At 38.4% G+C, this 22,611-nt stretch overlaps 1 protein-coding gene across 5 annotated transcripts in view; it reads right to left on the bottom strand.

The window, feature by feature from the left end:
* Positions 1 to 12,348: 12,348 nt before the first annotated feature.
* Positions 12,349 to 22,611, bottom strand: part of ZNF217 (zinc finger protein 217) — a 73,648-nt gene continuing 63,385 nt past the window's right edge. For all 5 annotated transcript variants that reach the window (XM_039343948.1, XM_039343945.1, XM_039343947.1 and 2 more), the window contains 4 exons: positions 21,610 to 21,735; positions 18,962 to 20,464; positions 16,295 to 16,421; positions 12,349 to 15,010 (listed from right to left, as the gene is read on the bottom strand). In XM_039343948.1, the coding sequence (XP_039199882.1) occupies positions 16,312 to 16,421; positions 18,962 to 20,464; positions 21,610 to 21,735 (1,739 nt within the window). In that variant the 3' untranslated portion in view covers positions 12,349 to 15,010; positions 16,295 to 16,311. The remainder of the gene's footprint in view (positions 15,011 to 16,294; positions 16,422 to 18,961; positions 20,465 to 21,609; positions 21,736 to 22,611) is intronic.

Below are 22,611 nucleotides of genomic sequence, written 5' to 3'. Positions count from 1 at the left end.
CCTCAATGTGTCCCTCAAGGCTTGCAGCTCAGGACAGTATATTTCAGCCCTTGGACCTCCACATCTGGGAAAGTGGTCTATTTTTCCTCCCCTGCAAATCCTTGGTCTTGGAAGAGGTGGAGCCTTTATAAATCCCCTTCTACTGAAAAAGGAAGCTATATACTGTATATGCTTGAAGGCGGTCAAGAAAAAAGAGTAAAATTCAGATATTAAACAATCCCCAGCATATATTTTATTAGAGGACTTTACCACCTGATCAATGCATCTCCAAGATACATTCTTTAAAAAAAGCCATCTTTTCTCTACTTTACTACACATCATGCTTCTCCCTCCCTCCCTCTCTCCCTCTCTCTCTCTCTCTCTCTCTCTCTCTCTCTCTCTCTCTCTGTGTGTGTGTGTGTGTGTGTGTCTGCTATTGCAATCAACAATGACTCACAAAAGCTTACATTTGTCACAAAATTCACATTATCAAAACTAACAAAATAAGGACACTCTTGATAATCCAGTCAGTTGGTGATACTTCTACTTAAATCTATTCACAGCTCACTCAACTACAAAGGCTCTTTGGAAAAGCTGATCTTAATTGATTTCAAAACTGCAACATGGAATCAGCCAACTTTATCTACAGGGTTATTATATGCTCTGCCAGCAAAACGATCTACCACAGAGAATGTTCACACTCAGGGCCCTTGATGGTGAAATTCCCTGGGATCAAGCCTTCTACATGGATCTCGACTGAGACTACTTCAAGAAGGGGGCAGTCTCACAGATACCCAGGTGCTGAGCCCTAAAGTGGTTTAAAGCTGATAACCAACAGCTTGAAATTGCATGACGTCATCTGGAAACTGACTACTAAAATCATAGCCCCAGAAGTAGTGGGGTTACATGCATATATCGATAGTCCTCAACTTACCAGCACAATTGGTATTGAAGCTTCTGTCACCAAGTGAGGAGGTTACTACACGAATCACACCTGACTTTACCATCTTTTTTACCATGGTCATTAAGTGAATTTTCACAGTCTTTAAATAGCTTAAAGGCTAATGCATCAGACTTCCCCCATAGACTTTGTTGCAAGCTGGCTGAAATGCTTGCAAATGGCAGTCACATGACCCCTGGGTATCACAACTGTCGAAAATACATGCCAGTTGCCAAATGCCCAAATTTTGATCATATGACTGCAAGACTATTGCAGCAGTCATAAGTGTGAGAACTAGTTGTCACTTTTTTCAGCACCATTTTAATTTCAAATGGCTACTAAACAAATGGTTGTAAGTTAAGGACTACCTGTACACCCATCTTTCAAAAATAAACTTGTTCTTACTCAGTATTTCACTTGCAATGCATGTCTTCCAAGTTTCAGTTACTTATTCAGATTCCATGAAAGTTCTTGTAAATGACTTTTTCACATACAGGATTTTTTTTTTTTTATGCAGGGCTAGGTTGAGCATAGAATGTAGTACACTTTTAAGTCATCAGTACTGTTCCCCCATCTGCTACAATCCAATCATTTTTATACCCATAAAAACATTAATGAAACATTTGGTATCATCTCAGTACTAGATGATGTTAAAAGATGCCTTAAGTAATGAGAATTAAAATCCAGTGCTTTTGCAGATCATCAAGTTGATGAGGGCTAATTTATGTTCATAATTTATATTATAGAAAGAGTGCAGAGAAGAACAACAAGAATTATTAGGGGAATGGAGACTAAAACATGTGAAGAACGGCTACAGGAATTGAGTATGCATAGTCTAGTGAAATAGCACTGTTACAAAATTTGAGGAGCTGTTACAAAGAAAAAGAGAATCAACTGATTTTCCAAAGCACCAGAACACAAGACAAAGAAACAATGGATGGAAACCAATCAGGGACAGAAGCAACCTAGAACTAAGGAGAAATTTCCTAACAGTGAGAACAATCAACCAGTGGAACAGCTTGCCTTCAGAAGTTGTAGGTGCTCCATCACTGGAGGCTTTTAAGAAGAGACTGGGCAGCCACTTGTCTAGAATGATATAGGGTTTCCTGTTTGAGCAGGGGGTTGGACTAGAAGACCTCCAAGATCCCTTGTTGTTGTTGTTGTTGTTGTTGTTAATTGCGAAGTCATGTCCGACCCATCGCGACCCTATGGACAACGTTCCTCCAGGCCTTCCTGTCCTCTACCATCTTCTGGAGTCCATTTAAGTTCATACCTACTGCTTCAGTGACTCCATCCAGCCATCTCATTCTCTGTCGTCCCCTTCTTCTATTGCCCTCAATCTTTCCCAGCATTAGGCCCTTCTCCAGTGAGTCCTTCCTTCTCATTAGGTGGCCAAAGTATTTGAATTTCAACTTCAGGATCTGGCCTTCTAAAGAGCAGTCGGAGTTGATCTCTTCTAGGACTGACCGGTTTGAACGCCTTGCAGTCCAAGGGACTCGCAGGAGTCTTCTCCAGCACCATAGTTCAAAGGCCTCAATTCTTCCAAGATCCCTTACAACTCTGTTATTCTATGTTCCACATACGAAGCATATGTTCCATCACTGGAAAACCAACTTACAACCAAAACCAATAACCCCCCCTTTTTTTAATCAAGATGCTGTTTTCAACATTAACATGAATAAAACAAATTTGGCTAGAAAGATATCTACAATATTCTAATAGGCATTGGTAAATTAGTCAGTATCCTGTGAGTTGAAAGGTCCTTGTATTTATATGACACCTGAGTTTTGAAGTGATCATTTTTAGAGGACTTTGACATTGTGTATTTCACAAGGTCCCTCCTGGGCAAAATAAAACATTTGGATATGGAGAGATGGCTAAGAACAGCCAATGAATCATAGAAAGCTTGAGAGAAAAGAAATTGATCATGTAGTTCAAGTCTGGAGCAGGATGGGTCCTTAAAAAATGTGTCCCAAAGCATTGGTAAGTTCACTTGAATTAACTTTAAAAATCAGAATCTGTTGATTGTCCAGAGGAAATAATCAAGGCTGGAGAACATATGAATAAATGCAAAACCAACATAGCAAACCAACAGGATTTCTCTGGAAAGCTAGAGAGATTGAAAAGTTTAGGTACAATTAATTTTTCTTCATGCATTATTCACAAATAGGGCATTTCAGCACTAAAGAAAAAGCAGGGTTGCACTTAAGGAGCTCTATTGGACATCTCACCATCATTCTGAATTTAGTTATAATACACCAGAGAACGCTCTGGGCTGTTTTGGAGTAAATTCAAATTGATTTGGACATCACAACCCTCCAGACAAGGGCATGTTCACCTGTTCTGAGTTTGCAGAGAACACCACATTGAAATATGTGATGTTTTTTTTCTGGCCAACAGCTAAACACAAAGAACTGTCAGTAATTGGGACTCACTTCCCAGCCAGAAATGGAGAAATTTGTTCTTAAGCATCGAAACAGAATAACAGAAATGGAAGAGACCTGGGAGGTCTTCTACTCCAACCCCCTGCTCAAGCAGGAGACACTGTATCATGTCAAACAAATGGGGGTGTAATCTCTTCTTAACATCTTCCATTGATGGAACAGTTCCCCCTCCATTCCTTCTTCATAAAAACAAGTGAATATGTCTGTGTAGAAAATCACAAGTGCTTTAACAATTCTAAAGCTTCTGGCTTAGCAATTCTGCATTTTGGCTCCTACACTTGACTATACTTAAAATCAGGCTTGTCAGATGCCATATTTTTTCTATCCTGCTCTATGGAGTAGAGAGTTGGTCTCTGACAGAAGACCACCTGAAGAGACTAGAAGCATCTGAAATGTGGATTTACAGGCGGCTGTTACGTATAAGCTGGGTTGACAAGATCAGAAATGAGGAGGTGATAAGCCGCCTGGGAAAGCCAAGGGAAATCATCAAAACAATTAAAAAACGAAAATTAGAATATTTCGGACATGTGATGCAACACCCAGAAAAATACGGCATCCTCCATTTAATCCTCCAGGGAAAGATTGAAGGCAAACGAGGTCCAGGCAGAAGAAGAATATCGTGGCTTCAAAATCTAAGGGACTGGTTTGGACAAAACTCAGCAGCACTTTTTCGTGCGGCTGCTGATAAAAACAGGATCACAACCTGACTGCCAACGTCCGATAACAGATATGGCACAACAAGAAGAAGAAGATACTTAACCATGCAAGTTAGAAGGTGGGAGCTAAGAGGAGACAAGTATATCTTTCCACAGTACACAGGTCACTTTTTGAAGCAAAAGACAGAAATATATTGCTTCTTTGAATAGGACCTTTTTTTTTTCAAGAGGCAACTGGACTTTCTTTGTTTTTCCTTTTGCCATTTGAAAAAAAAGCACCTTTGGGACAACCATGATCTGGATGAGTGACAATCTCCATAGTGTCTTTTGAGTATGCCATTCTATAATTAAACACATTTGAAAGCAGTTGCGTGTAAGCATCTCATCATCAGAAGACACCATTACTGCTGAGATCACTCTCATCCTCCTTTTTTAAAACACAAATGAGCAACTTTTACCTCCTAGCACCATTATGTTATCGGGCAGATGAAATGCTTTTCGGAAGAGCTGGATGATTAAGAGGAACAAAAGAAGAAATACGCTATAAAGTCACTTTAGAGCACTGGAACTCACTTCACTTACACTAAAATATTCAATTTATGGGCCATGTTGATTCCATTGGTAATTTATTGCCCTAAGTGCAGAGGAGATTTTAATACAAACCTTTTTTTTCCCCTGCTTTTACCAGCTTTCTCTCTTCTACCCCCCTTTCCTGTTGTTCTTCATTTTGCAAAGAAGGTGAGCAAATATTTCACATATGAATCCAAGCCTACGTTTTTAAATGTTGAAGTCATTGGACAGCTGCAATAAAATAGGAGCTCCCTATTCCTCTCCAGCAGAAACCCCTTTTAAGTGTGGTTCAATCAAGTTTACAATATTTAAAATTAGGGCTTGTGAACGTGGGAACTTGCCATTTAGGAATACTTGAACCAGGAAAAAGATGATTCTAATAAAGAAACCACAATAATATCTCAGCAGTGACCAGCACTCATGTTCCTGGGTGTTGGTCCAGCAACATCTGGGAGGCCACAAAGATTGCCAAACTCTGCTCTGATCCTTGTCCAAGTGATTTCCTCAAGTGATGAGCAACAATTTCCATGGTGAAAAATTTAGACCAACACATTTGGAAGAATCTGGCTTGCATCCATTGCTCTAAAGAGGAGTTCTGCACAAATTGTAATGGGACACATGATACTCTGCATATTAAAGATGAAAATACATGTGAATTCATGTGAGTACCCCTTATGTCATCCAAATATTAAACATTAGAAATTTGTATCTGTAAGAGTATGCTTTCTGGATAACTTAAAACAAAAAATTGCCAGACATTCTATATTTTTGTTCCCCCAGATTCCACTAAGATAGGCACAAACAAAAAGCCTGGAAAACTGTTTTCTAAGTATCTTTTAAAATTAGCAGGGCTTAAATTACAATTGGTAAAACGGCAATTTTATAAGACTCATGAAGAATAATTTTCAATTTTCAATTAGTCATAACTGTTAGAACTGGAGGAGTATCACAGCATTCAAATGCCATAGAGAAAGCCCCAAAGCTTTGGAAAAGGATTGTAAAAATTCTACTTTAGAATTTCTGTGTGAGTTCTGTCTTGAAATTTTACAAAAGGTGCATTAGATAACTTTTCTCACCTATGTTGAAAGTAGATTTGCAAAGGAGGCTAAGAATTTGATGTTAATGTTGTAGCTAATGATATAAATGTTCATACTCACCTTATATTTAAGTATGCCCATGCATGTGCACACACACACACACACACACGTATACATATATGGGAGGAGAGAGAGAAAAAAAAACCCTACATCATTGCAGGATCCATGTCTATATAAATGGAATCCTACATATATGATGAAATGCCTGGATTGTCACAATCTTCTGCAGAGTGGGATTGCAGGAGTTGAAATTCAGTAGACCTGCTCTAGGTTAGGAAAGGCTGATTTATAAGTTTTGTTCACAAAGGTGTTCTTATTGCCTACCACATTGTTTCCACAATAAGTACACATAAGTTCTACATATTTAGAAACAGTAGACATCAATCAATACTGGTTGCAAAATCCATTGATATAACTAATAGTGATTAACACGCAAGCATCCCTCTTAGATCCTTTACTGATGAACCTACTGTACATGAATATGAAATTCCTTTAGACTGAACCAAGCTACATCAACTAGTCCATCTCTGATCTCTCTTTTGGTGCTAGCAAATAAATATGATTGTTGAGAGTACCAGCCAATTGAGTTCATCTTCACCATTTTTCAGCGTAAAGATTTATGGTCTCTAATGGATAGCCTACCTATAACTAAAGGATCAAAGCAAAAATTAGGTGGTGGAATAACAAAATGGCATTCTTATGTGCCATTCATAATTATCTGTAAATAATAATAGTAATAGTAATAATAAAGTTGGAAGAGAACTTAGAGATCATCTAGTCCAACCCCCTGCTCAGACAGGAAACCCTACACCATTTCAGACAAATGGCTGTCCAGTCTCTTCTTAAAAACTTCCAGTGTTGGAGCATTCACAGCTTCAGGAGGCAGGTTGTTCCACTGGTAAATTGTTCTGTCAGGAAATTTCTCCTTAGTTCTAGGTTGCTTCTCTCTTTGGTTAGTTTCCATCCGTTGCTTCTCGTCCTGCCTTCTGGTGCTTTGGAGAATAGCTTGACTCCCTCTTCTTTGTGGCAGCCCCTGAGATATTGGGATGCTATCATGTCCCCCCCTTGTCCTTCTCTTCATTAAACTAGACATACCCAATTCCAGCAACCGTTCCTTATATGTTTTAGCCTCCAGTCCCCTAATCATTGTTGTTCTTCTCTGTACTTTCTAGAGTTTCAACATCTTTTTTACATCATGGTGACCAAAAGTGGATGCAGTATTCCAAGTGTGGCCTTAACAAGCCATTGTAAAGTGGTATTAACACTTCATGTAATCTTGATTCTATCCCTCTATTAATGCAGCCTAGCACTGTGTTGGCTTTTTTGGCAGCTGCAACACACTGCTGTCTCATATTTAAGTGATTGTCCACTAGGATGCTGAGATCCCTTTCACAGTTACTACTATTGATCCAGGTACCTATACCTATACTATACCTGTGTATTTGGTTTTTCTTGCCTAAATGTAGAACCTTACTTTTTTCACCACTGCATTTCATTTTATTGCATAGTACTCAGTGTTCAAGTCTGTCAAGATTCTTCTATATTTTAAGCCTATCTTCTTCTGGAGTGTTGGCTATTCCTGCCAGCTTGGTGCAAATTTGATGAGTTCCCCATCTATCCCCTCATCCAAATCATTGATGAAGATGTTGAAGAGCACTGGGCCCAGAACAGAGCCCTGGGGCACCCCACTATGCACTTCCTTCCATGTAGATGCAGTTCCATAGTCTTTTCTCACCCTAACCCACCTTACCTCCCATCAATCAATAATTTAGGCATATATTAATATCCATCTCAGCATTCAAGAATGCACAACAGGATTGTTGTATTATTTAAAGCCATTGATTCCATCATCTTTGTTTTTACTTGGTATACATTACTTGAATTTTAGTGCTGCATGTTTTTTAAAAATAAAATCTATTGCCCAATAATGCTTGTATTAAATTATATAATACAGATTTATTAATTTAAATAAATAAATTTATTCATTTAAATAACCCGTATCAATGTTATAGCAATACCAATAGCACTTAGACTTATATACTGTTTCATAGTGCTTTACAGCCCTCTCTAAGCGTTTTACAGAGTAAGCATGTTGCCCCTGACAATCTGGTTCCTTCTTTTACCAACCTCAGAAGGATGGAAGGCTGAGTTAATCTGGAGCTGGTGAGAATCGAACTGCCAAACTGCTGGCAGTCAGCAGAGTCAGCCTGCAATACTGCATTCTAACCACTGCGCCACCAGGGTTCATGAAATAAACTTGAGAGGTAGAAGCTACTATTTGTGCCTACAGAGACCAATCACAAAGCATCTTCTGTGTAAACACTTTTAACTTTCCAAATGTATGGGTCATGTAGGAATACGGGTAGTCCTCGACTTATGACCACAATTGAGCACCAAATTTATGTTGCTGACAAATTTCTTAAACGAGCTTTGCCCCATTTTACAACCTTTCTTGCTACATTTGTTAAGTGAATCACACGGTGGTTAAGTGAATCTGGCTTCCTCACTGACTTTGCTTGTCAGGTCGCAAAAGGGAATCACATGATCCCGGGACATTGTGACCGTCATAAATATGAACCAGTTGCCAAGCATCTGAATTTTGATCATGTGACCCTGGGGATGCTGAAACGGTCGTAAGGGTGAAAAATGGTTATAAGTCATTTTTTTCAGTGCCATTGTAACTTCGAATGGTCACTAAATGAGCTGTTGTAAGTCGAGGACTACCTGTATTCTAGGTCCCATCTATGAGCTTATACTGTCCCCTTGTGGTCACAAGACTTACAAATTGTTCTAAAATAGGATTTCCTAATGCTGTTGATTTTAGGAATACATAATCAGCCTAACATGGCAATTGGCTAAACCAGATGGGTTGGGAATTGCAATTCCATCACATCTAGAAAGCCTGGGATACAGGAAAACTGACCTAATGCAATTAAAGGCTACTTTATTCCATTTAGCTATTCTGAAGAAGCTGAAGTCTGATAAGGCAATTTAGGCCACATAAGTCCATTCTCTCTTCAGCCAGGATCAAATAGTGCATTCTGCAAACAAGTCCCCTATTGTTTGCATTAGAAAAGACCCTGATGTTGGGAAAAGATTGAAGACAAAGGAGAAGGGGACTGCAAAGGATGAGATGGGTAGATAGTGTCATTGATGTAATTATGTTTGGGCAGAGGACACAGTGGGGGATCTTTGTGTGCTGTGGTCCATGGCGTTGAAAAGTGTCAGACACCGCAATTGAACAATTCTGTTGCAAGATATCCCATGAAGGGGCATCCAAAACCTCCCAAAACTGGTCTTACCTTTAAGTAGTTTTGCTTTAACATTTAATCAACACTATTTCCCTGCAAGTTAAAACCATTATTTTTGTGACCTCAACCCAGGAACAATAGAGAATATCTTCTCTGACATAATTTCAGGTTCCATACATAATGAGAACAATCACCTCCAACCTTAGTTTCCCTTTATAAGGCTTATCACACAATTCCCATTTCTCTGACCATCTTAATTTTCCTTCTCAGTATCCATTTCATTTGGTCTTAATCTTTTAAACTGCACAGTTTAACACTGGGCCATGTACTTATGTGGCGATTGACCAATATAAAAAGGAAGGGAACTCTTACTTCCTATAATTTAGAAAGTAATTCAGAAAGTATTCCTATTGATGCAGCCTCAATTTATCTCTGTGCTTTTTTACCGCCATGTCACACTGCTGACCTATATTCAGACTGGGCTCAAATGCAAATGCAAAGTCTTTTTACATATTATTTAAACAAAGAGAATTGAGTATTTGTTGAATACAATTTTCATGCTGTCCTCCAGCTGGCAGAAGTAGCAAAGCCTTTTTTCTGCAAATATATTTATTTCAAACACACACACACACATACACACACATACACTTTTATTATATAGAATCAACACTGATGTAACAGCTCTATTCAGCTGATGAGTTGATACAGCAGCATGAATTGCTTTTGATAGAAAATAAAGATTGTGGAGTAGGGCGTGTTGCCCAGCCTTCACTGGGACATGGGGTGGATAAATTTCAAATGTCCAGATATTGTTGGACTACAAATTCCAGCAGCTTATACATATCTAAAGGGAAGAATGATTTAAAATGGATTTTCAGAGTTCACTAGTAAGCATCTGTACAAAAAAGGATTTAAAGCTATTTGGGAATTAGTGTCAACTAGCCTTGGAGTGCCCCCTTGTGGGCTTCTTGAGACAGGCAGAAATGTCTTCTCTGAAAAGAAGACAAGTGTCCACCAAATCTTTACCCCAAAAGAAATCTGACTTTCTCCAAAGCAGATCTTTCTGCTAAGCACTGCATGGGAAAATAATTTTATAAAACCCGGGCCTTGGTGGGATCACTAGCTATTATGCAAAACCCCTCTCTCTTAAGAATCTCAGGTTTAGGCTATCTGGATTATAAAGTAATTTTATGAACATGCCCCTATAAAATTTAGATAGTGTGTTTCTAGCAGCTTTTTCTTTTATTTAGAAATTTTATTTGCTGCCCCATCTTGTATCCAACAACTCTGGGCCGATTTTTAATGATGGAGCTCTTATAGTTTAATTATCCAGATAATTTGATATAAATCACAGGACTGAAAGTTTCTGCCATGAAATTGCCAGAAGGAATACAACCCCTTCAATTACTTTTTATTAATTTATCTTTATTCCGGCTTTATTATTTTTATAAATAACTCAAGGTGGTGGACATAACCAATACTCCTTTCCCCACAACCACCCTGTGAGATGGATTGGCTGAAACAGTGACTGGCTCAAGGTCACCCAGCTGGCTTTCATGCCTAAGACAGAACTAGAACTCGCCATCTCCTGGTTTCTAGGCCAACTATACCAAAATGGCTCTACTGTTATTAAATATTATTTCAAGGTAACAATCTACTGCTTTTATTTAAACCCAAATCTGTATGCAAGTAGCAAAACTGGATCACTGCAAAGTGCAACAGAAGCTTATGATCTTCAGATCACTTAAAAGGTCTTTAGCGAAGAGGTACAAAAGGTTTTCCTGTAATCACTCCATGTTCTGCTCCTGTGGTACAAACGCTACTCCCTCCGAGCCAGCGTCAAATCTAATTTACAGAAGTACATATTATTTGCCCATGAGAGTTTATTTAATGACCCGTTTTTCAAACTTGGGTAAGTTTTCCAACATGGATAGCACGGCTAGGAATTTGGGGAACTGAAGTCCACCCAACTTAAAAGTTTACAAGTTTGAAAAGCACTATTAAACCAAATAGCTGAAGCACACCATATGGGAGAACATGCAAGCCAAAACACAGCATGTTTTGTTTCTTTTGAGTGATCTGGCTGAACTAAGGCAAAATCTACAATCTACAAGTTCTTCTTAAATGATCGCTTCTTGGCAAAGACACATCTTTCCTACTAGACCCGAGGAAAAACTTCCATTTATAATGGTGTCCACAGGATCTTGTTGCTTTTGTTAAATGAATGCAACATCACAGCATAAACCAGACCCTGCGGCCACATCCAACGGTCTGGCTCACTTGAGGTCTATAAAATAAAATAAAATAAAATAAAATAAAGTGCACCACAGGAGGCGGGAGAAGAGTGCACTCCTTTAGAGCCATGGTGATGCAATGGTTAGAATGCAGTATTGCAGGCTAACCTGCCAACAGTTCGATTCTCACCGGCTCAAGATTGACTCAGCCTTCCATCCTTCCGAGGTTGGTAAAATGAGGTCCCAGATTGCTGACATTTGTAAACCGCTTAGAGATGGCTGTGAAGCACTGTGCAGCGGTACATAAATCTAAGTGCTATTCCTATTTAGTCAGCAAGAGAACTTTTCAGCATCGGACAGAAAAGTGGCAGTTGGGCTGAGGTGAGACTCTGCATTCCTTTCTTCCCTCAACACATGGAAATTAGTGCAGTCTATTGGTTCAGCCCTCCACAACAGTTTCTCCTGTGGTCCCTTAGAAAAATTAATTGCTTAAGCCCGGTGTAAAGTCTGCCTCTTCTGGACCTAACTGGCATCTTACAATGCATTTAGAGCAGCAGTTCTCAACCTATGGGTCGCGACCCCATTTGGGGTCGATCAACCATTTCACGGGGGTTGCCAAGCAAGGCTGTCCGCCATTTTTTTTCCCCTTTTCCGGCGGGTGCCTTACCTCCTTTGGGCTGGGCCAGCTGGTGGCCCAGCCGGTGGTCGGCCTGCTCCGTCTCTGCCGCTTGCCAGCTACGTCTCGGCCAGCACAGGGGGCACCACGCATGTGCGGTGCTCCCGGGCAGGGAAAGTCCTCAACTTACAATCGGTTGGGTAGTCCTCGATTTACGACCGGTTTAGTCCTTGACTTACGACCGGTTGGGGTCACGGCATTAAAAAGGTTGAGAACTACTGATTTAGAGCCTAAATACTCTAAAGCTATCTTCATCAATGTGACTCCCTTTGCCCTCCACATGGGCCACAATTGTTTTTTTCAAACTCCACTCCCAATACATACACACAAACACGAAATAAATGTTCTTTGTAACCATGTGAAATAATAAATACATCTAGGGCACTACCTTTCTCAACTCATAACTATGAATGAACATGCTCCATTTCATTCTTTTCATATATAGTCAGAAGACACAAAAAAGGACAAGAGTATTTGCAAAACAAAAACAAAAACCCAACCTCTCACCACATTTGTATTTACATCACATATAACAAATTACACTAAATTGAAAACGCAGCATAAATTAAATGACTTTTATGGTGTCTACAGTTCAACAATGTAAGAATTTAACAATTATAAATCATGGTAGAAAGAAATAAATATAACAATTGTACCAGCATTCTCATCACTATTACCAAAAAGAAAGAAACAACAGTAGTATCCCATAGTTAATACTGATGGGCAAAACCTATTTTGGAGATCAATGTTGTAATTTACAAATAACTACAAATAAGCAGCATCTTTTCCTTTTGACCTGGTTGGTATCCCATCTCTGCCCAGAAGGGTTTAGTGGACTATGCTTAAGGACTCTTTTGCAATATCCCATCAGCAGCTTTCCTCCATGTGGACATCCCCCAGATGTATAGACGAGCTCAAAGAATGACCAAGCCACCGTGGGACCCTGTTGCGTATGTGAAGAGTTGAAGTCCACACAATATGCAGAAGTTGCTGCAAATATAACATCAGAAGTGTGAAGGGAAGTAGTATTACTCCCTCCTGCAACCCAATCCAACTCCGATATAGACTAGAACAAGAGTCAGCCAGGTCTTTTCATAGGGACTTACAGTAGGACAGGAAAAAGCTTGTGCTGCAGTAATTCCTGTGCTTAAAAGGGAAATGGGACTGGGAACCCTGACTGGGAACTTAAGGCCTCTGTTCTTAATTTTGTCTTCAATTGAGAAGGGTGCTTATAAGCTTCTAGAAGACTGCACCAACAAAAAGCAAGAGATGCTTTTAAAAACTGTAATTAAATATAGTCCTAGTCCTTTTTTAAAATTATTATTTTATTAAGCTCCATTACTTAAAAACAGAGAATGGGGAAAAAAAGAGACAAGACTCATTTAAGCTTCAGGCAAAAATAGATCAGCCATCTTTCAAATGTATTCATCTTCAAAAATAGGCTATAAAAGTGCAAAACTAGGAAAACAAATCTAGATTTTATGTACATATGGCTCAGCTTATGAACAGGAAAAGGATAAATTTTGTACAATTTCCTGATACACAGCACTTCATTCCATTGCCAGTTTTACGGAGATAAATTTTTTCACATACAGGAAGTCAGAAAATTAAAACGCTTCCAAAGTTGCTTGCTGGGTGTGAAGAAAACTTCCAAGAATGTCTACCTAGCTTCTGCAAATTTACATCTGATAGGAAACACATTCAAACAGTGCAAAAAAGTATTTTTGAAACCGTTTTTGTTCTGGAAACATGGTTAGGTCAAACTGAAAATAACATTTAAGCTGCTGTTAAGGCTTTTACAAAATACTTGGAACATCCAGCTTTAACATGTACAATTCAATTTTTCAGCCAGCAAACAATTCTCCTATTCAATTTTCAGTCCTGTGCAGTTTGAAATAAACAAACAAAACCCTCTAGGATTTAAAAACAAAAGAACAAACAATCTTTCCTTGTTAAATTTGTCACTCAACTTTGGGCTAAACAACTTACAAAGTGTATATAGATAAACATTACCTCACAAGAACCCTTATACACACAATTTTGGTTTTGACAAAGAATGCTGGACATATGCCCTGATTTTTCAAATGGGACCCAAGTAGTACTTGTAGCTGTATGGAGAAGTGTGACTGCAGAATCTCTATAAGGGAACACAAGCATCCAATTCAAGGCAATTCCTGTGTGCATCACAATGTAACTAAAATTTTATCCTGATCCAAAGCAAACAGTCTTTGAGAGGGGGACAAGTTGCATGGGCAATCTGTGGGAATCTTCCATCTATGAAGTCATGTGAGGAAGGCAGATTGAACCTTCAGTTTGTCAAGTAAATATGCAAGAGTTGGTATAGTTGGCATTGGTGTTTGAGAGGAACCTTATGTTCCCTCTTAGGCATATGTACACAATTTATTTACATCTATACATTTTTGCACAACGATGCATGTGTAGAGGTGAAAATGGCATTTAAGAAAAGAAAAGGGGTAAACTGAAATAACCAATTCTGGGAGTTGAAGTCTACAAATCTTAAAGTTGTCAAGGTTGGAGACCTCTGCCCTACACTATCCAAGAGTGCAATCAATTAATTTCATTCCCTTATGGAAGAGATGCTAAAAGAAAAATAAAACAAGATTCAATTGGAGAAAGTATGATGTCTCCAAAAATAGTATGGTCTTGTTTGGTGCTAAATGTTCCTGATATAATCTGAGAGGCAATAATGGTGCTTAAAATGAACATAAGTAATACATAAAGGGGTTTTGTTTCAAAAATTATTTTTTAAAGAAAACAAAACTTGAAAATTTTAAGCAAAAATCCTCTCTGCATTTCAATGAGGGAAACAGAATGTACAGCTTTACCTGAGATGCAAGGACTGCACACAACATAAGCAGCACTCACATATGCAAAAATATATTTAAGTTGAATATTTGGTCTACAGTAATTCTAAGAAAAAAATATTATTCAAAATTGGGAAAAGATACACACACTTGGACAACACTGTCTTGGACAATAACGTTTACATTGCTTCATCCAAACAGGATCAAATCTTCCATTACACAACTGTAGTGTTTTTCCTCTGTGCACAATAAAATCACAGCTTAGTTTGGTAGCTTTTGTCATTCTATCATTCTCAAGAGATGAACTGTAAGGTAATTCAAAATCTGTGTCTTCACACCTGGAATAGAGGAAAAATGGTTCTTTTCAAACAACTCACAACAGATGCAAAAACAGTATTTTTAGCATCGTTTCTATATTTTGTAAAGGCACTGATCTTTCTAAAGATTTACTACAAAATGCAGGAAATACGGTATTGAGGTTTAGGTAAAAGCATGATTCTTTGGGGTCAGATTTCATTTTATGTAATTTAAGGTTGCAATGGAAACTAGCTTGTGGAAACTATGATGTGTCTGGTGTAAAGTAACAGTATTTTCCAGCAGTACCTGCTGGGACGCTGAAATTAAGTCTAAATTCTAATTACAAACCTTAACTTCAGAGCCATCTTAGGAAGAAATACCATTACTTTATGGTGAAACAAAAGACACGAACCACAAATACTCAGGAAGCTTAAATGCGTAATATTTTTGGAAAGCAAAAAAAATAACCCAATTTTCTGCTCATATTATCACATCACCATTATGTGGTACAGGGTGTATATGTAGAGGTGTTGTTTTACTGGGAGATGAACAATCCTCTCAAGAACTATAGCAAGCATTAGACAGTGATGTATACTGGGAATTGTAGTTCGGCAATATTTAGTGGGTTAGATTTCCCAGTCCTCCATTAAAATTCCTATATGATAGAAAGTGAAATACATAACATTTTTTGGGACAGGTTCTTTTTATTTGTAAGTAAAGCTTATTTTAATAGTTTGAGAACTGCTTAACATATGTTAACCTCTAACATTTTCCAAACAGGAGATGAAGAAATTGTGTCCCCGTAATTCAATCTTGAAAACCTTAAGATATTTCAAAGATTACTACCAAACTCTAATTTTTAAAATACCAGTATGGGAAATGTGTTAAATGTATGAGATCATTAACTACGTTTAATTAATATTTCCTTAAGTTTAAGTAAAATAACTTTAATTTTGTCTTGGCTCACCCGTATTTTGGAATACAGTTTTAGAACACTACTTTGAATCCAGGGGTAAATTATACACACTTTAAACTAAACCTTTAATTTTCCAGATGTTTAGGGACATGATAGATAAGAGAATTGGAACCTGTAGTTTGGACACATCCACAGAGCACTGAGTTAAAGAAAATTCCTCTACATTAAAGAGGGGGAACCTGACACCCTCCAAGTGCTACTGGACCATAACTCCCAGAGAACCTAGTCAACATGGCTATGGTAAAAGATGAGGGGTGCTGAAATTCAGCAAGACATAGGACCCCACAGGTCTTTCAAATTAGCACTGGAAATGTAAAATATGTGTATTTATGCATCAAATGTACCTTACCATCTGTTGCAGCCAAATCATGTTTTTTTATCATTCAGGCGGTTATGGGTATTGCCAATAAAGTTCTCATAACTTCGCTTTTGCAGCAAGGAATTAGATAGGTGTTGATATGACACTGGTCTTTTTCCTAGTAACAAACATTACAATATATTAACAAAGGAATACAAATTAAGACAGGACTATTAAGTGCATGATCCCTATAAATGTGTCTTAGGTATTTCTCTCAGTCATCAAAATAAACTATGCCTCCTCATAGAACTTGAAAGTATAAAATTGTAACATATTCATGAGTCCCCTCTCCCATTTTCAAGAATGATAGTGAAACCTAGGTATCTTTGCATTACAGCTGATTAAGCATTATCATTTAATTGAAATATCAATAAAACCTTCCAGTAGCTGTTGTTTCTATTATCTTTCATAATCATAATAACTTTTCATCCCAATACAGCATTTACGATATTACATTAAAACTAGGAGGCATTCAGAGAGAATTAACATAGTAGCTATTGTAAATATTTAGGCTGCCTAAACATTAAGCTAAGGGAATCACATTCGGACTGTCTTTCATCCCTATTATTGGTTAATGATTCTCCCAAGCCAAAACTGAAGGGGCAACAATGGGTGCATCTTCCTAGAATCTTCTCATAGACATTGGCATGTTCACCATAAACAAGGGGTCCCCAACCCTCGGTCCATGGACGGCACCAGACCACAGCATGCCAGAAACCAGGCCACATAAACAAGCAAAGCCTCATCCGCAAGATGCAGGCAGCACATAAAACCACGCCCCCTCCGCGGAAAAACCTCTCTCCATGAAACCAGTCCCTGGTGCTCAAAAGGTTGGAGGCCTCTGCCATAAACCACCAAACAAGAACAGCAAGAATTTACTCTTTAACTCAGATCCTATCAGATTCTTAAAAACAGATGAACCATACACTCAGTATCAGAGGATACGATCTGAATTCTTTTAATCAAAAATCTTCACACAAATTCTTTGACATTACAGAGTGTGTCATGTCAATGAACACTGGTTTCCTCAAATCCCCTTTTGCACTTACAGATTCACTAAGTTTGAAGTCCAATCTGTAATCAGTTACAAAATCAGTTAACATTAACTTACATGGAATCACACTGTACTTTATGTACATGTTTTAGAACTCCATTAATACAAGCTAAATTTAAGAGCAATAATTTTTTAAAACTGTTGTTGTATTTTTGTGGGTAATGTTTTTGGAGGGGGAAAGGAGTACTTGTGCCCGCTATCCTCCTACAAACCCAATAAATAAATAAATAAATTTTCTACCCTCTCGTCTCACTTTAGCTTGAATGAGAAGATGTATCAAAACTCAGCAATTCTGCATTATTTTATTTATATTCTTTCTCTATGGACAGCACCTAATAAACATAGCACCTATCTGGATTTAGGACTAAGCTGCCAATCTCAAGAATATTTATATGAAAGATCATTGGGAATTGTTACAGAATAGATTAGGAAGTTGGGAAAAAAAACTTTTCAAGGAAAATGACGATCAAATTTTGCCTCACAGCCCATATAGAATATGAAAAGTCATAATCACATGTGGTAGGGTGTACAGCCAGAGTCACCCAGAGACCTCAGGTATTTCATCAGACCTCGCACTCAGGTCCTTGAACCCCACCAACATTTGCAACCGAACTGCAAGTTTTAATGGGACAGAAGAGCTGATTTTGAAGTAAACAAGAAGCAATCATATTAAATATATCTAAAATCTGAATAAAAAAGAAATCAAATGTAATTTAACCTACACTCAAGTGCCCAGGGCAGCCCTCAAACAAAATGTTGAGCAACCCTATTCCTGGGATTACTGCATTGTAAATAAAAATAACAGATTGAGAGAAGTTCATACCTCCATTAAAGAGTCCCACAGTGGGACAAGATAAAGGGCTGCATCTTTGTAAGGACTACATCAGATGTTTAATGCCTTGACTGTTCAAGGTCTCTGCCTGAATCCCTGGACAGACAACTATCACCCAATGTGGCGGAAATTAAAAATCTCAGTGGTCTAACTTGGTATCAGGCAGCTATCTAGATATGAAAACCAAGGATGAAGCAAATACTAGTTTGGAGGCTATCCTAAAAATGCAGGTAGTCCTTGACTTACGACACAATTAAGCCCAACATTTCCGTTGCTAAGTGAGATACGTGTTAAGTGAGCTTTGCCTTATTTTACAACTTTTTTTGCCACAGTTGTTAAGTGAATCACTGTAGTTGTTAAATTAATTACACAGCTGGCTGGCTCAGGAATTCTGGGAGTTGAAGTCCACAAGTCATAAAAAACCCAAGGTTCCCCACCTGACCTAGCTTATCAGAAGGTTGCAAAAGGTGATCACATGACCCTGGGACACTGCAGCCGTCATAAATATGAGTCAGTTGCCAAACATCTGAATTTTAACTGTGTGGCCATGGTGAAGTTGTAATGATTGTGAGAAAAATGGTCGTAAGTCACTTTTTTAGTGATGTGTAACTTCCATCGGTTACTAAACTGTTTTAAGTCAAGGACTACCTGTACATCAAGAGTTGGATGAAATTCTGGTTTGATCTCCCAACTTCACTCGCAAGTATTCTTTTGTTTTAAAGAATGTTTTATTTTGCCATCTTTCATTGCTGAAAGCTAAGAAACTATATACCTTCTTTTGAAGAGCTGGGGACGTGATTGCTACCCGATCCACAGGAACTGGCAAATGAACCCGGGTTATACGTTTCGTATGGTTTTAGAACAGTCATTGGATTTACAGCATCTCTTTCGGAGCTCATGAGCCCTTGTTTGAAAGGCAGGAGAGAGGCAAGCTTGGTGTGTGAACATTCCTGAGGGAGCAGACCTGAATATTTGCCTGAAAGAGGTAATCTAGCAGTTTCACTCTCTGTCCGATGTCGAGCAGAGTCGATCTGTTCCAGAGCAAAGAGATTAGGCCTAAATCTTTTAGAAGGCAGTCCATCAAATCCCACATATCTATTCCCAGCAGATCTGTTACTGAAAAACTCTACTTCTCGACTAGTGCACCCAGCAGCTTTGGTCAAAGGGTTCTCCAAAGAGCTGTTGATGCTGCTATTCCCTGTTCCTAATTGAGAAGCCAACAGCCTTGATTTCCCTTTATCTTGCACTGTAGTGCGACTAGGGCTCTGGTGCATTTCCTGCTGTTGTCTACGGTTATTAATCTGAATGCCAATCATTTGGGATTTGCCCGATTTCAAGTTGCTTGGTGCCATGCTGCTGGAGTTTTGTCCTGAGAGAATAGGCCCTTTGCTCTGTGCGGCGGGACACTGCCTCGCCTTCTCCACAGGCTGAGATTTTGATTGTGTGAGGAAGGAAGATTTGATTTTCCCAAAATTAAGAGGCAGCGGTAGTACATCCTTGCCCAAAAGACAGGGTGGGCAGCCTGTACGTCTGGCTTTATGAGCGGCCTTATTTCTAATACTACTTTTAGTAACTGCATTGAGATTATTAGCAGACTTATGCATCAACCGTTGATGCATGATGAGAACTTCTGGGTATAACGTCCGGAAAGTACAAAAGGGACAGGTGCTGGTTGCTAAGGAACACCGTGAATGAAGAATTACTGGAGCATCCTGAGAAGAGGCGGTAGATAAATTTAAGGGCTTTTCTTGAACTGTTAATCTGCATTTTGAGTTTTCAGTAATGTCACTTAAATCCGCCTTCGTTCTGCCAGCATAAAACACATTTTTTGTTAACTCAGAGTTCTTCTTTTCAGTTCTGTTCACAAGACTGTTTGCCTGATGCTCCACTGTGTTTTTTTCATGTTTTAAAACTGAAACAGATGCGCCCTCTTTCAAGCCATCACAGACAGAGTTTTTGCTTGTGTCCTGAGTTATATCTTTTGGCGCATTGTAAAAAAGGTAAAACTCTTCTTTCTGTTGTTTTACAGGTGGGAAGACTCCTTTGGCATCTTTGGCGTCTTCAAGGAGCCTTTTCAGATTTTTGGTTTCTGGAGCATGACCGCTTACTGACAAGAAGCCTGCCTCCTGGGAAGGCAATAACCCTTTACTGTCATTTTTCAAATCTGTTGAAGCTTCTGTATGTTTGTCCTTGTGATGCCTCTCTAAATGATAGCGCAAAGAGGTTTTCTGCGCTGCTGCATATTCACAAAATTCACATTTGTATGGTTTTTCTCCTGCAAAAATAATGAGTCAAAAGTCAGAAAACTGCCACTTCCTTCTTTTAATTTACCAGAAAACAGAAATAAATGCTATGCTTTTTCTTTACTGCTACTAAACATCTTAGAACAACAAATATTTTGCCAGAATAATGGTTTCATTAATTGCACTTAGGAATTGGGCTTTGATTTCATTTTTAGATATTAAAAGAGATGGTTTGCTTAGCCCAGAGAGAGAAAAAGTAAGGACATGTAATATTGCATGTGGTGCCTAAAACCTTTAATTCTTCTTCTGTCTTTATACGCATGTAGGACTCATTTGTTAGTCTGCCTGAGGCTTTTTCCAACACTGTACTGCAAATCCTTAATATTTACCTTGCTCGGTCTCCTGGAGATACAAGGCATGTTTGAAGAACTTCAGGCCTCCCAATTGCTAATCACAGCAATTTGTAGAGTAATTCGAATTCAGACTTATTTTAACTCCAGAAGCTAAAGTTGGCATGAACAGTACTCACTCTTTCCTCCACTTCCCCCCATATTATCCAACCAGTAAGACAGGTTTGACTGAAACAAACAAAAAGATTGGCGGGCGGGCGGGGGGGGGGGAATTGAGAAATATGCCAATATTCTTGGTATCAGAAGTAATGGAAGTCTTTCCTCCCACCACCGATTACAATCCTAACAACTGCAGATCAACTGTGGGCTATAAAGCGAGATTAGCAAATAGCAGGAACCTTAATGTTGCTCTTTTAAAATCTTTGCTAAAAAGCTAACTCTTGTATTTATTTATTTTTTTAAAAAAATCCCTTGATAGCCAAGAGCTTTTCCAGATTGTTAAAGAGCTGACTCACAATTTTGGGGTTTATAGCAGGATAGGAAGGAGACAACAGCCAACCATTTTCGTAACATTATCCAGAAATCTACATGGAAAGTAGTCTGATCTCCTCAATAACTCTAAGAAAGTTTTATTTATTTATTTAGCTCTTTTTACCCAGTCCATTGGTTTGGTGGTCTCTACTGTCAAGGGAAATTTACCCTATTTTATCAGCATGCAACAAACTATTTTTCCAATGAATATCAAAATTGAATCATGTTTGCCTTTTACTTATTGAAAATGCTCTCCTTTTGATTCTTCACCAAAAGCATAATCCAGTTTTCTTTACCTGTATGAGTTCTGAGATGAATATTGAGGTAATAGTTTGAACGAAAAAACTTTCCACAGTAGCTGCATTCTCTAGTAGCTCCAAGGTTTTTTACTTTTGATCTTTCCAACCCGTCTTCATTTTTATCTTTAGATTGGGAAAAAATAAAAATAAAGAAAAGTAAGAAGCACAATTCTGGACACTGTAAAAAAAACAGATATATTGAGTAGTAATTGGGCAACCTCTGTAATAATTTGTTCATTCGTAGATACCTTTTCTCAAAATTTACTTTTGTTTTAAATAAAGGATTATAATAATAAGAAAAAAATAGTAAGTAAACAAGCAGAGTACTGTTAATGTACTTCCTAAAAGAGGGAAATGAACATGTATCTCTATTTATATCTGTATATCCGTATGCTGCAAAATTGTTAAATCAAAAAAATAAAGGGAAGAAATATAAGACATAACAGGATTTGGCTTATTTTGCAAAGATATCTGCCAAGAATACAATACTCCTGATCTTACAGAGAGATTTTACTCTAATCTTTTTGGGGCCTACAGAGTTTGGAATTGACATCTGAGGGAGGGAGGGAGGGAGGAACATATTGATTTTATCAATATCTCATTCACATTACTCACACTTGCTCAGTGTATTTTGTACATCTAATCTACCATCTTCCTGCAAGCCTTTGAGAGCTGAATGTAATGAAATTTCATTTTAATGTATGCTGATTAGTGTACATTTAAAGTAACAAAGTTATTCTATTCTGATTCCATCAAGGAACAAATTTTAACTATGGCAGTGAGATATAATTGTGTGCAAAAGTTTTAGTTATCCATGATCAAACTGTTTTAATGGATTGTAGGAAGAGCGTAAAACGGCATAGCCTCTACAACAGTGGTTCTCAACCTTTTTAATGCCGTGACCCCCAACCGGTCGTAAGTCGAGGACTACTCAACTGGTGCAGCACCGTTTGCAGAATGGGACTTTTGGCGGGCTCAGCAGGGCAGGGAGAGGCTGGA

Source organism: Crotalus tigris, unplaced genomic scaffold (genome assembly GCF_016545835.1).
Source record: "Crotalus tigris isolate CLP2741 ecotype Arizona unplaced genomic scaffold, ASM1654583v1 scf7180000017881.257975618366:2651188, whole genome shotgun sequence".
Taxonomy (NCBI): Eukaryota; Metazoa; Chordata; class Lepidosauria; order Squamata; family Viperidae; genus Crotalus; species Crotalus tigris.
The sequence above is the reverse complement of the archived record's forward strand: the minus strand, read 5'-3'. Positions and strand labels throughout refer to the sequence as shown.